This window comes from Hypanus sabinus, chromosome 28 (assembly GCF_030144855.1).
Source record: "Hypanus sabinus isolate sHypSab1 chromosome 28, sHypSab1.hap1, whole genome shotgun sequence".
Classification (NCBI taxonomy): domain Eukaryota; kingdom Metazoa; phylum Chordata; class Chondrichthyes; order Myliobatiformes; family Dasyatidae; genus Hypanus; species Hypanus sabinus.
In genome coordinates this window covers 7810912-7826349 of record NC_082733.1, presented here as the reverse complement: position 1 = coordinate 7826349, position 15438 = coordinate 7810912, and the positions used below count along the sequence as shown (strand labels likewise).

The following is a 15438-nucleotide window of genomic DNA, read 5'->3' as shown; positions in this document are numbered from 1 at the left end:
GAACATCAAAACAAGAACCACAAGGCTACTAAACAGCTTCCTCCCACAGGCAGTCAGACTGCTAAATAGCTGCTCTCCCTGACTCTGCCTTGGACACTTTTAACTTGCACTGGACACTTATAACTTGTTTTTAACTGACATGTGGCTGTTGTGTTTTACTATTTATTGTTATGTTTATTATTGTTATGTTGCATTTGTTATGTTATAATTGCGCTGCTCCTGGGAAACGCTGTCTCTTTCTGCTCTGCAGAGCTGGTGTACGGTTAGAATGACAATAAAGTTTCTGAATCTTGAATCTTGATTATTTTGGTTGATAGCATTTACTTTTTGAATCTAGTGTACATATAAACAATAAGTAGAATGATAGAACAATACAACAGGGAACCATGCCATTTGACACATTAAGTCTGCACTGACCGTCAACCACTCATTTATACAAATCCTAAACGAATCCAGTTTTATATTTTTCCCACACTCCCATTTAACCACCACTCGTCCACATACACAGAGCAGTGTTGAGCAGCCAATTAACCACCAACCCGCATATTTATGGATGTGGGGGGAAACAGGAAGACCCAGAGGAAACCCACAGGGTTACAGGGAGAATCGGCAGAGTCCATACAGGCAGTGTGGGAGTTCAAGATCTACAGGGTCACAGGGAGAATCGGCAGAGTCCATACAGGCACTGTGCACACTCTCCCTCGATTGTCTCTGCTGCCCTTCTCACTGTGCATACTCTCACACTATAGATGCGTTAATTACTAAATTGAGACTAAAAAATTGCATTTCATTCCAGCCTGCATGGGGAAGGTGAGTCCTTCACTTCACGTAATCCTTTTCTCTACCCACGAAGGAAGGAAGTAGTGTTACCGTCCACCCATGGATGATCATCACCAAAGGATTTGAAGTGTTGAAGCCGCACATGTCCAGGCTCTCTGGCCGGTTAAGTGTGATGCAGCAGGTCTCTGAGTTCGATAACTGCCCCTTGAACAGGCAAAATTTGCTGGTGGTTGTGTCTGGCCTTCTTCTATGAACAGAGGCGTCTTCTGGTGGACAAAAAGCACACAAGGATCATTACAGAATAATCTCAAAGGTTAACAGACATGGCTGATCTTAAGCAACATGCACAAAATGATGGGGAGACACAAAAAGTCAGGCAGCATCTATTGAGAGGAGTAAATATTGTGCGTTCTGGGCTGAGACTCTTCATTAGGTCTTGGCCCAAAATTTTGACTGTTTACTCCACTCCATCGATGCTGTTTGACTTGCTGAGTTCTTCCAGCCTTTTGTGCATGTTGCTTAAGATCTCCAGCATTGGCCGATTCACTTGTATTTGTGGGTGATTGGTTAAAAATAAGCGATCAAAAAGAAGCTTTTATCTTTTAGTTTTCATGTGAATATTGTTTAGGCTGAGGAAATTTAACAGGACAGTTCAGCATGAGGCTTTTGGGGGATTTCTGAGTTCTCTTTCTAAAATGCTGATCCAATTACCCTCCAAAACTTGGTGGAAAAAAATTCAATGCGAGTATGCTTTAAAAGTTTAATACAGTGGCTGGGGTAAAGAGTGATTAAAACTGTAAGGAGAGAAGCTTTGGCAGGGTTTCTACTGACAGTGAACTGACTGTGTGTGCTCAGTAATTGATAAGGACGGTGTGGAGAGGTCCTCAGTCACAACACCTCAGTGGGGATCATCTGCCTTCAGGTTTCATGAAGAGCACGAAGATGTGACTGATTGCCATTCAGAGTGTACAATTGCTCTCTCTGAAGACAAAATTCAGAAAATGCACACACGATGTTTTGCTGAAGTGGGGACCATGTCAGGTCTGTTAATCTGTTCTGTCATTATACTGATTAGTATGTTCGTCTCTGGGTCATGTACTTTGACATAAAATAACCAAAGGGATTGTATGGGACCAGAATATTTCAGACCACGATGCTTGAGCACGCAAAGCAAGAGATCTGCAGGTTGCTGAAGTGGCTTCCGGTGAACAAGTAAAACACAGGAGGTCTGGGCACGAGGTCTGGAAAGCCATCTCACATGCAAACTTGACTCACTGAAGGATGCTCGTCACCTGTGGCAGGGCTTGAGCGCCATCACCTCCTGCAAAGTGAAATCAGGCGATATACAGTACTGTGCAAAAGACAGGCAAATATATACAGCTGGAGTTACACTACTGTGTTTGTCAATGTGGTGTGGAGGACAGGTTTGTAGAAATGGTAAGAATGAAGGATTTTGGGAATGGCAAGGGACGAAGGCTTCAGGAAGAACGTGGGATACGTGGCAGAGGAGGAGTGCAGGGGCAGGGTTGGGGCCGGTGCAGACACACCCAGCTCTGAGACTCCAGGTTCAGACACACCCAGCTCTGAGACACCAGGTGCAGACACACGCAGCTCTGAGACACCAGGTGTAGACACCCCCAGCTCTGAGACAACAGGTGTAGACACCCCCAGCTCTGAGACACCAGGTGTAGACACACCCATCTCTGAGACACCAGGTGTAGACACACCCAGCTTTGAGACGCCATGTTCAGACACACCCAGATCTGAGACACCAGGTGTAGACACACCCAGCTCTGAGACGCCATGTTCATACACACCCAGCTCTGAGACACCAGGTGTAGACACACCCACCTCTGAGACACCAGGCGTAGACACACACAGCTCTGATACACCAGGTGTAGACACACCCAGCTCCGAAACACCATGTTCAGACACACCCAGCTCTGAGACACCAGGTTCAGACACACCCAGGTCTGAGACACCAGGTGTAGACACACCCAACTCTGAGACGCCATGTTCAGACACACCCAGCTCTGAGACACCAGGTTCAGACACACCCAGCTCTGAGACACCAGGTGTAGACACACCCAGCTCTGACACACCAGGTGTGGACACACCCAGCTCTGAGACACCAGGTGTAGATACACCCAGCTCTGAGCAACCAGGTTCAGACACACCCAGCTCTGAGACACCAGGTGTAGACACACACAGCTCTGATACACCAGGTGAAGACACACCCAGCTCCGAAACGCCATGTTCAGACACACCCAGCTCTGAGACCCCAGGTTCAGACACACCCAGCTCTGAGACACCAGGTGCAGACACACCCAGCTCTGAGACACCAGGTGAAGACACACCCAGCTCTGAGACATCAGGTGCGGACTGACCCACCTCTGAGACACCAGGTGTAGACACACCCAGCACTGAGACACCATGTATAGACACACCCAGCTCTGAGACGCCATGTTCACACACACCCAGCTCTGAGACACTAGGTGTAGACACACCTAGCTCTGAGACACCAGGTGTAGACACACCCAGCTCTGAGACACCAGGAGTAGACAGATCCAGCTCTGAGACACCATGTTCAGACACACCCAGCTCTGAGACACACGGTGTAGACACACCCAGCACTGAGACACCATGTGTAGACACACCCAGCTCTGAGACACCAGGTGTAGACAGACCCAGCTCTGAGACGCCATGTTCAGACACATCCAGCATTGAGACTCCATGTGTAGACACACCTAGCTCTGAGACACCAGGTGTAGACACACCCAGCTCTGAGACACCATGTGTAGACACCCCAGCTCTGAGACACAAGGTGTAGACACACCCAGCTCTGAGACGCCATGTTCAGACACACCCAGCTCTGAGACACCAGGTTCAGACACGCCCAGCTCTGAGACACCAGGTGTAGACACACCGAGCTCTGAGATGCCATATTCAGACACACCCAGCTCTGAGACGCCATGTTCAGTCACACCCAGCTCTGAGACGCCACGTGTAGACACACCCAGCTCTGAGACGCCATGTTCATACACACCCAGGACTTGATACACCAGGTGCAGACACACCCAGCTCTGAGACACCAGGTGTAGAAACACCCAGCTCTGAGACACCAGGTTCAGACACACCCAGCACTGAGACTCCAGGTGTAGACACACCCAGCTCTGAGACACCAGGTGTAGACACACCCAGCTCTGAGACACCAGGTGTAGACACACCCACTCTGAGACACCATGTTCAGACGCACCAAGCACTGAGACACCATGTGTAGACACACCCAGCTCTGAGACACCAGGTTCAGACACACCCAGCTCTGAGACACCAGGTTCAGACACACCCAGCTCTGAGACACCAGGTGTAGACACACCCAGCTCTGAGACACCAGGTGTAGACACACCCAGCTCTGAGACGCCATGTTCTGTCACACCCAGCTCAGAGACGCCATGTTCAGACACACCCAGCTCTGAGACACCAGGTGTAGACACACCCAGCTCTGAGACGCCATGTTCTGTCACACCCAGCTCAGAGACACCAGGTTCAGACAAACCCAGGTCTGAGACATCAGGTGTAGACACACCCAGCTCCGAGACGCCATGTTCAGACACACCCACTCTGAGACACCAGGTGTAGACACACCAAGCTCTGAGACACCAGGTTCAGACACACCCAGCTCTGAGACACCAGGTGTAGACACACCCAGCTCTGAGACGCCATGTTCAGACACACCCAGCTCTGAGACATCAGGTGTAGACACACCCAGCTCCGAGACGCCATGTTCAGACATACCCAGCTCTGAGACACCAGGTGTAGACACACCCAGCTCTGACACACCAGGTGTGGACACACCCAGCTGTGAGATACCAGGTGTAGATACACCCAGCTCTGAGTCACCAGGTTCAGACACACCCAGCTCTGAGACCCCAGGTTCAGACACACCCAGCTCTGAGACCACAGGAGTTGACACACGCAGCTCTGAGACTCCAGGTGCAGACACACCCAGCTCTTGAGACACCAGGTGTGGACACACCCAGCTCTGAGACATCAGGTGTGGACACACCCAGCTCTGAAACACAAGGTTCAGACACACCCAGCTCTGAACACAAGGTTCATACACACCCAGCTCTGTGACACCAGGTGTGGACACACCCAGCTCTGAGACACCAGGTTCAGACACACCCAGCTCTGAGACCCCAGGTTCAGACACAACCAGCTCTGAGACATCAGGTGCGGACTCACCCACCTCTGAGACACAAGGTGTAGACACACCCAGCACTGAGACACCATGTGTAGACACACCCAGCTCTGAGACACAAGGTTCAGACACACCCAGCTCTGAACACAAGGTTCATACACACCCAGCTCTGTGACACCAGGTGTGGACACACCCAGCTCTGAGACACCAGGTTCAGACACACCCAGCTCTGAGACACCAGGTTCAGACACACCCAGCTCTGAGACACCAGGTGTAGACACACCCAGCTCTGAGACACCAGGTGTAGACACACCCAGCTCTGAGACGCCATGTTCTGTCACACCCAGCTCAGAGACGCCATGTTCAGACAAACCCAGCTCTGAGACACCAGGTGTAGACACACCCAGCTCCGAGACGCCATGTTCAGACACACCCACTCTGAGACACCAGGTGTAGACACACCAAGCTCTGAGACACCAGGTTCAGACACACCCAGCTCTGAGACACCAGGTGTAGACACACCCAGCTCTGAGACGCCATGTTCAGACACACCCAGCTCTGAGACATCAGGTGTAGACACACCCAGCTCCGAGACGCCATGTTCAGACATACCCAGCTCTGAGACACCAGGTGTAGACACACCCAGCTCTGACACACCAGGTGTGGACACACCCAGCTGTGAGATACCAGGTGTAGATACACCCAGCTCTGAGTCACCAGGTTCAGACACACCCAGCTCTGAGACCCCAGGTTCAGACACACCCAGCTCTGAGACCACAGGAGTTGACACACGCAGCTCTGAGACTCCAGGTGCAGACACACCCAGCTCTTGAGACACCAGGTGTGGACACACCCAGCTCTGAGACATCAGGTGTGGACACACCCAGCTCTGAAACACAAGGTTCAGACACACCCAGCTCTGAACACAAGGTTCATACACACCCAGCTCTGTGACACCAGGTGTGGACACACCCAGCTCTGAGACACCAGGTTCAGACACACCCAGCTCTGAGACCCCAGGTTCAGACACAACCAGCTCTGAGACATCAGGTGCGGACTCACCCACCTCTGAGACACAAGGTGTAGACACACCCAGCACTGAGACACCATGTGTAGACACACCCAGCTCTGAGACACCAGGTTCAGACACGCCCAGCTCTGAGACACCAGGTGTAGACACACCGAGCTCTGAGATGCCATGTTCAGACACACCCAGCTCTGAGACGCCATGTTCAGTCACACCCAGCTCTGAGACGCCACGTGTAGACACACCCAGCTCTGAGACACCAGGTGTAGACACACCCAGCTCTGAGAGGCCATGTTCATACACACCCAGGTCTCGATACACCAGGTGCAGACACACCCAGCTCTGAGACACCAGGTGTAGACACACCCAGCTCTGAGACACCAGATGCAGACACACCCAGCTCTGAGACACCAGGTGTAGACACACCCAGCTCTGAGACACCAGGTGTAGACACACCCACTCTGAGACGCCATGTTCAGACACACCAAGCACTGAGACACCATGGGTAGACACACCCAGCTCTGAGACACCAGGTTCAGACACACCCAGCTCTGAGACACCAGGTGTAGACACAACCAGCTCTGAGATGCCATTTTCAGACACACCTAGCTCTGAGACACCAGGTTCAGACACACCCAGCTCTGAGACAACAGGTGCGGACACACCCAGCTCTGAGACACCAGGTTCAGACACACCCAGCTCTGAGACACCAGGTGTAGACACACCCAGCTCTGAGACGCCATGTTCATACACACCCAGGACTTGATACACCAGGTGCAGACACACCCAGCTCTGAGACACCAGGTGTAGAAACACCCAGCTCTGAGACACCAGGTTCAGACACACCCAGCACTGAGACTCCAGGTGTAGACACACCCAGCTCTGAGACACCAGGTGTAGACACACCCACTCTGAGACACCATGTTCAGACGCACCAAGCACTGAGACACCATGTGTAGACACACCCAGCTCTGAGACACCAGGTTCAGACACACCCAGCTCTGAGACACCAGGTTCAGACACACCCAGCTCTGAGACACCAGGTGTAGACACACCCAGCTCTGAGACACCAGGTGTAGACACACCCAGCTCTGAGACGCCATGTTCTGTCACACCCAGCTCAGAGACGCCATGTTCAGACACACCCAGCTCTGAGACACCAGGTGTAGACACACCCAGCTCTGAGACGCCATGTTCTGTCACACCCAGCTCAGAGACACCAGGTTCAAACAAACCCAGGTCTGAGACATCAGGTGTAGACACACCCAGCTCCGAGACGCCATGATCAGACACACCCACTCTGAGACACCAGGTGTAGACACACCAAGCTCTGAGACACCAGGTTCAGACACACCCAGCTCTGAGACACCAGGTGTAGACACACCCAGCTCTGAGACGCCATGTTCAGACACACCCAGCTCTGAGACACCAGGTGTAGACACACCCAGCTCTGAGACGCCATGTTCAGACACACCCAGCTCAGAGACACCAGGTTCAGACAAACCCAGGTCTGAGACATCAGGTGTAGACACACCCAGCTCCGAGACGCCATGTTCAGACATACCCAGCTCTGAGACACCAGGTGTAGACACACCCAGCTCTGACACACCAGGTGTGGACACACCCAGCTGTGAGATACCAGGTGTAGATACACCCAGCTCTGAGTCACCAGGTTCAGACACACCCAGCTCTGAGACCCCAGGTTCAGACACACCCAGCTCTGAGACCACAGGAGTTGACACACGCAGCTCTGAGACTCCAGGTGCAGACACACCCAGCTCTTGAGACACCAGGTGTGGACACACCCAGCTCTGAGACATCAGGTGTGGACACACCCAGCTCTGAAACACAAGGTTCAGACACACCCAGCTCTGAACACAAGGTTCAGACACACCCAGCTCTGTGACACCAGGTGTGGACACACCCAGCTCTGAGACACCAGGTTCAGACACACCCAGCTCTGAGACCCCAGGTTCAGACACAACCAGCTCTGAGACATCAGGTGCGGACTCACCCACCTCTGAGACACAAGGTGTAGACACACCCAGCACTGAGACACCATGTGTAGACACACCCAGCTCTGAGACACCAGGTTCAGACACGCCCAGCTCTGAGACACCAGGTGTAGACACACCGAGCTCTGAGATGCCATGTTCAGACACACCCAGCTCTGAGACGCCATGTTCAGTCACACCCAGCTCTGAGACGCCACGTGTAGACACACCCAGCTCTGAGACACCAGGTGTAGACACACCCAGCTCTGAGACGCCATGTTCATACACACCCAGGTCTCGATACACCAGGTGCAGACACACCCAGCTCTGAGACACCAGGTGTAGACACACCCAGCTCTGAGACACCAGATGCAGACACACCCAGCTCTGAGACACCAGGTGTAGACACACCCAGCTCTGAGACACCAGGTGTAGACACACCCACTCTGAGACGCCATGTTCAGACACACCAAGCACTGAGACACCATGGGTAGACACACCCAGCTCTGAGACACCAGGTTCAGACACACCCAGCTCTGAGACACCAGGTGTAGACACAACCAGCTCTGAGATGCCATTTTCAGACACACCTAGCTCTGAGACACCAGGTTCAGACACACCCAGCTCTGAGACAACAGGAGCGGACACACCCAGCTCTGAGACACTAGGTTCAGACACACCCAGCTCTGAGACACCAGGTGTAGACACACCCAGCTCTGAGACACCAGGTTCAGACACACCCAGCTCTGAGACGCCATGTTCAGTCACACCCAGCTCAGAGACACCAGGTTCAGACACACCCAGCTCTGAGACACCATGTTCAGACACACCCAGCTCTTGAGACACCAGGTGTGGACACACCCAGCTCTGAGACATCAGGTGTGGACACACCCAGCTCTGAAACACAAGGTTCAGACACACCCAGCTCTGAACACAAGGTTCAGACACACCCAGCTCTGAGACACCAGGTGTAGACGCACCCAGCTCTGAGACACCAGGTTCAGACACACCCAGCTCTGAGACACCAGGTGTAGACACACCCAGCTCTGAGACACCAGGTTCAGACACACCCAGCTCTGAGACGCCAGGTTCAGACACACCCAGCTCTGAGACACCTTGTTCAGACACACCCAGCTCTTGAGACACCAGGTGTAGACACACCCAGCTCTGAGACATCAGGTTCAGACACACCCAGCTCTTGAGACACCAGGTGTGGACACACCCAGCTCTGAGACATCAGGTGTGGACACACCCAGCTCTGAAACACAAGGTTCAGACACACCCAGCTCTGAGACACCAGGTGTAGACACACCCAGCTCTGAGACACCAGGTTCAGACACACCCAGCTCTGAGACACCAGGTGTAGACACACCCAGCTCTGAGACGCCATGTTCAGACACACCCAGCTCTTGAGACACCAGGTGTAGACACATCCAGCTTTGAGACTCCATGTGTAGACACACCTAGCTCTGAGACACCAGGTGTAGACACACCCACCTCTGAGACACCAGGTGTAGACACACACAGCTCTGAGACTCCATGTGTAGAGACACCCAGCTCTGAGACAGCATGTGTAGACACACCCACCTCTGAGACAACAGGCGTAGACACACACAGCTCTGATACACCAGGTGTAGACACACCCAGCTCCGAAACGCCATGTTCAGATACACCCAGCTCTGAGACACCAGGTTCAGACACACCCAGGTCTGAGACACCAGGTGTAGACACACCCAGCTCTGAGACGCCATGTTCAGACATACCCAGCTCTGAGACACCAGGTGTAGACACACCCAGCTCTGACACACCAGGTGTGGACACACCCAGCTCTGAGACACCAGGTGTAGATACACCCAGCTCTGAGCAACCAGGTTCAGACACACCCAGCTCTGAGACACCAGGTGTAGACACACACAGCTCTGATACACCAGGTGAAGACACACCCAGCTCTGTGACACGAGGTGTGGACACACCCAGCTCTGAGACATCAGGTGCGGACTCACCCACCTCTGAGACACCAGGTGTAGACACACCCAGCACTGAGACACCAGGTGTAGACACATCCAGCTTTGAGACTCCATGTGTAGACACACCTAGCTCTGAGACACCAGGTGCAGACACACCTAGCTCTGAGACACCAGGTGTAGACACACCCAGCTCTGAGACACCAGGAGTAGACAGACCCAGCTCTGAGACACCAGGTGAAGACACACCCAGCTCTGAGACATCAGGTGCGGACTCACCCACCTCTGAGACACCAGGTGTAGACACACCCAGCACTGAGACACCATGTATAGACACACCCAGCTCTGAGACGCCATGTTCACACACACCCAGCTCTGAGACACTAGGTGTAGACACACCTAGCTCTGAGACACCAGGTGTAGACACACCCAGCTCTGAGACACCAGGAGTAGACAGACCCAGCTCTGAGACACCATGTTCAGACACACCCAGCTCTGAGACACAAGGTGTAGACACACCCAGCACTGAGACACCATGTGTAGACACACCCAGCTCTGAGACACCAGGTGTAGACAGACCCAGCTCTGAGACGCCATGTTCAGACACATCCAGCATTGAGACTCCATGTGTAGACACACCTAGCTCTGAGACACCAGGTGTAGACACACCCAGCTCTGAGACTCCATGTGTAGACACCCCAGCTCTGAGACACAAGGTGTAGACACACCCAGCTCTGAGACGCCATGTTCAGACACACCCAGCTCTGAGACATCAGGTTCAGACACGCCCAGCTCTGAGACACCAGGTGTAGACACACCGAGCTCTGAGACGCCATATTCAGACACACCCAGCTCTGAGACGCCATGTTCAGTCACACCCAGCTCTGAGACGCCACGTGTAGACACACCCAGCTCTGAGACATCAGGTTCAGACACGCCCAGCTCTGAGACACCAGGTGTAGACACACCGAGCTCTGAGACGCCATATTCAGACACACCCAGCTCTGAGACGCCATGTTCAGTCACACCCAGCTCTGAGACGCCACGTGTAGACACACCCAGCTCTGAGACACCAGGTGTAGACACACCCAGCTCTGAGACGCCATGTTCATACACACCCAGGTCTTGATACACCAGGTGCAGACACACCCAGCTCTGAGACACCAGGTGTAGACACACCCAGCTCTGAGACACCAGGTTCAGACACACCCAGCACTGAGACTCCAGGTGTAGACACACCCAGCTCTGAGACACCAGGTGTAGACACACCCAGCTCTGAGACACCAGGTGTAGACACACCCACTCTGAGACGCCATGTTCAGACACACCAAGCACTGAGACACCATGTGTAGACACACCCAGCTCTGAGACACCAGGTTCAGACACACCCAGCTCTGAGAAACCAGGTTCAGACACACCCAGCTCTGAGACACCAGGTGTAGACAGACCCAGCTCTGAGACGCCATGTTCAGACACATCCAGCATTGAGACTCCATGTGTAGACACACCTAGCTCTGAGACACCAGGTGTAGACACACCCAGCTCTGAGACTCCATGTGTAGACACCCCAGCTCTGAGACACAAGGTGTAGACACACCCAGCTCTGAGACGCCATGTTCAGACACACCCAGCTCTGAGACATCAGGTTCAGACACGCCCAGCTCTGAGACACCATGTTCAGACACATCCAGCATTGAGACTCCATGTGTAGACACACCTAGCTCTGAGACACCAGGTGTAGACACACCCAGCTCTGAGACTCCATGTGTAGACACCCCAGCTCTGAGACACAAGGTGTAGACACACCCAGCTCTGAGACGCCATGTTCAGACACACCCAGCTCTGAGACATCAGGTTCAGACACGCCCAGCTCTGAGACACCAGGTGTAGACACACCGAGCTCTGAGACGCCATATTCAGACACACCCAGCTCTGAGACGCCATGTTCAGTCACACCCAGCTCTGAGACGCCACGTGTAGACACACCCAGCTCTGAGACATCAGGTTCAGACACGCCCAGCTCTGAGACACCAGGTGTAGACACACCGAGCTCTGAGACGCCATATTCAGACACACCCAGCTCTGAGACGCCATGTTCAGTCACACCCAGCTCTGAGACGCCACGTGTAGACACACCCAGCTCTGAGACACCAGGTGTAGACACACCCAGCTCTGAGACGCCATGTTCATACACACCCAGGTCTTGATACACCAGGTGCAGACACACCCAGCTCTGAGACACCAGGTGTAGACACACCCAGCTCTGAGACACCAGGTTCAGACACACCCAGCACTGAGACTCCAGGTGTAGACACACCCAGCTCTGAGACACCAGGTGTAGACACACCCAGCTCTGAGACACCAGGTGTAGACACACCCACTCTGAGACGCCATGTTCAGACACACCAAGCACTGAGACACCATGTGTAGACACACCCAGCTCTGAGACACCAGGTTCAGACACACCCAGCTCTGAGAAACCAGGTTCAGACACACCCAGCTCTGAGACACCAGGTGTAGACACACCCAGCTCTGAGACGCTATGTTCAGACACACCCAGCTCTGAGACACTAGGTGTAGACACACCCAGCTCTGAGACTCCATGTGTAGACACCCCAGCTCTGAGACACAAGGTGTAGACACACCCAGCTCTGAGACGCCATGTTCAGACACACCCAGCTCTGAGACATCAGGTTCAGACACGCCCAGCTCTGAGACACCATGTTCAGACACATCCAGCATTGAGACTCCATGTGTAGACACACCTAGCTCTGAGACACCAGGTGTAGACACACCCAGCTCTGAGACTCCATGTGTAGACACCCCAGCTCTGAGACACAAGGTGTAGACACACCCAGCTCTGAGACGCCATGTTCAGACACACCCAGCTCTGAGACATCAGGTTCAGACACGCCCAGCTCTGAGACACCAGGTGTAGACACACCGAGCTCTGAGACGCCATATTCAGACACACCCAGCTCTGAGACGCCATGTTCAGTCACACCCAGCTCTGAGACGCCACGTGTAGACACACCCAGCTCTGAGACATCAGGTTCAGACACGCCCAGCTCTGAGACACCAGGTGTAGACACACCGAGCTCTGAGACGCCATATTCAGACACACCCAGCTCTGAGACGCCATGTTCAGTCACACCCAGCTCTGAGACGCCACGTGTAGACACACCCAGCTCTGAGACACCAGGTGTAGACACACCCAGCTCTGAGACGCCATGTTCATACACACCCAGGTCTTGATACACCAGGTGCAGACACACCCAGCTCTGAGACACCAGGTGTAGACACACCCAGCTCTGAGACACCAGGTTCAGACACACCCAGCACTGAGACTCCAGGTGTAGACACACCCAGCTCTGAGACACCAGGTGTAGACACACCCAGCTCTGAGACACCAGGTGTAGACACACCCACTCTGAGACGCCATGTTCAGACACACCAAGCACTGAGACACCATGTGTAGACACACCCAGCTCTGAGACACCAGGTTCAGACACACCCAGCTCTGAGAAACCAGGTTCAGACACACCCAGCTCTGAGACACCAGGTGTAGACACACCCAGCTCTGAGACGCTATGTTCAGACACACCCAGCTCTGAGACACTAGGTGTAGACACACCCACTCTGAGACACCAGGTGTAGACACACCAAGCTCTGAGACACCAGGTTCAGACACACCCAGCTCTGAGACACTAGGTGTAGACACACCCAGCTCTGAGACGCCATGTTCAGACACACCCAGCTCTGAGACACCAGGTGTAGACACACCCAGCTCTGAGACGCCATGTTCTGTCACACCCAGCTCAGAGACACCAGGTTCAGACAAACCCAGGTCTGAGACATCAGGTGTAGACACACCCAGCTCCGAGACGCCATGTTCAGACATACCCAGCTCTGAGACACCAGGTGTGGACACACCCAGCTCTGAGATACCAGGTGTAGATACACCCAGCTCTGAGACACCAGGTTCAGACACACCCAGCTCTGAGACCCCAGGTTCAGACACACCCAGCTCTGAGACCCCAGGAGTTGACACACGCAGCTCTGAGACTCCAGGTGCAGACACACCCAGCTCTGTGACACCAGGTGTGGACACACCCAGCTCTGAGACATCAGGTGCGGACTCACCCACCTCTGAGACACCAGGTGTAGACACACCCAGCTCTGAGACACCAGGTGTAGACACACCCAGCTCTGAGACACAAAGTGTAGACACACCCAGCACTGAGACACCATGCGTAGACACACCCAGCTCTGAGACTCCAGGTGTAGACACACCCAGCTACGAGACACCATGTTCAGACACACCCAGCTCTGAGACACCAGGTGTAGACACAACCAGCTCTGAGATGCCATTTTCAGGCACACCCAGCTCTGAGACACCAGGTTCAGACACACCCAGCTCTGAGACAACAGGTGCGGACACACCCAGCTCTGAGACACCAGGTTCAGACACACCCAGCTCTGAGACACCAGGTGTAGACACACCCAGCTCTGAGACACCAGGTTCAGACACACCCAGCTCTGAGACGCCATGTTCAGTCACACCCAGCTCTGAGACACCAGGTGTAGACACAACCAGCTCTGAGATGCCATTTTCAGACACACCCAGCTCTGAGACACCAGGTTCAGACACACCCAGCTCTGAGACACCAGGTGTAGACACACCCAGCACTGAGACACCATGTGTAGACACACCCAGCTCTGAGACACCAGGTGTAGACAGACCCAGCTCTGAGACGCCATGTTCAGACACATCCAGCATTGAGACTCCATGTGTAGACACACCTAGCTCTGAGACACCAGGTGTAGACACACCCAGCTCTGAGACTCCATGTGTAGACACCCCAGCTCTGAGACACAAGGTGTAGACACACCCAGCTCTGAGACGCCATGTTCAGACACACCCAGCTCTGAGACATCAGGTTCAGACACGCCCAGCTCTGAGACACCAGGTGTAGACACACCGAGCTCTGAGACGCCATATTCAGACACACCCAGCTCTGAGACGCCATGTTCAGTCACACCCAGCTCTGAGACGCCACGTGTAGACACACCCAGCTCTGAGACACCAGATGTAGACACACCCAGCTCTGAGACGCCATGTTCATACACACCCAGGTCTTGATACACCAGGTGCAGACACACCCAGCTCTGAGACACCAGGTGTAGACACACCCAGCTCTGAGACACCAGGTTCAGACACACCCAGCACTGAGACTCCAGGTGTAGACACACCCAGCTCTGAGACACCAGGTGTAGACACAACCAGCTCTGAGACACCAGGTGTAGACACACCCACTCTGAGACGCCATGTTCAGACACACCAAGCACTGAGACACCATGTGTAGACACACCCAGCTCTGAGACACCAGGTTCAGACACACCCAGCTCTGAGACACCAGGTTCAGACACACCCAGCTCTGAGACACCAGGTGTAGACACACCCAGCTCTGA

At 53.8% G+C, this 15438-nt stretch overlaps 1 protein-coding gene across 2 annotated transcripts in view; it reads right to left on the bottom strand.

The window, feature by feature from the left end:
• Positions 1-15438, bottom strand: part of lipca (lipase, hepatic a) — a 336816-nt gene that overhangs the window by 27301 nt on the left and 294077 nt on the right. For both annotated transcript variants that reach the window (XM_059952565.1, XM_059952564.1), the window contains exon 3: positions 871-1046. In XM_059952565.1, coding sequence (XP_059808548.1) covers positions 871-1046 — 176 coding nt within the window. The remainder of the gene's footprint in view (positions 1-870; positions 1047-15438) is intronic.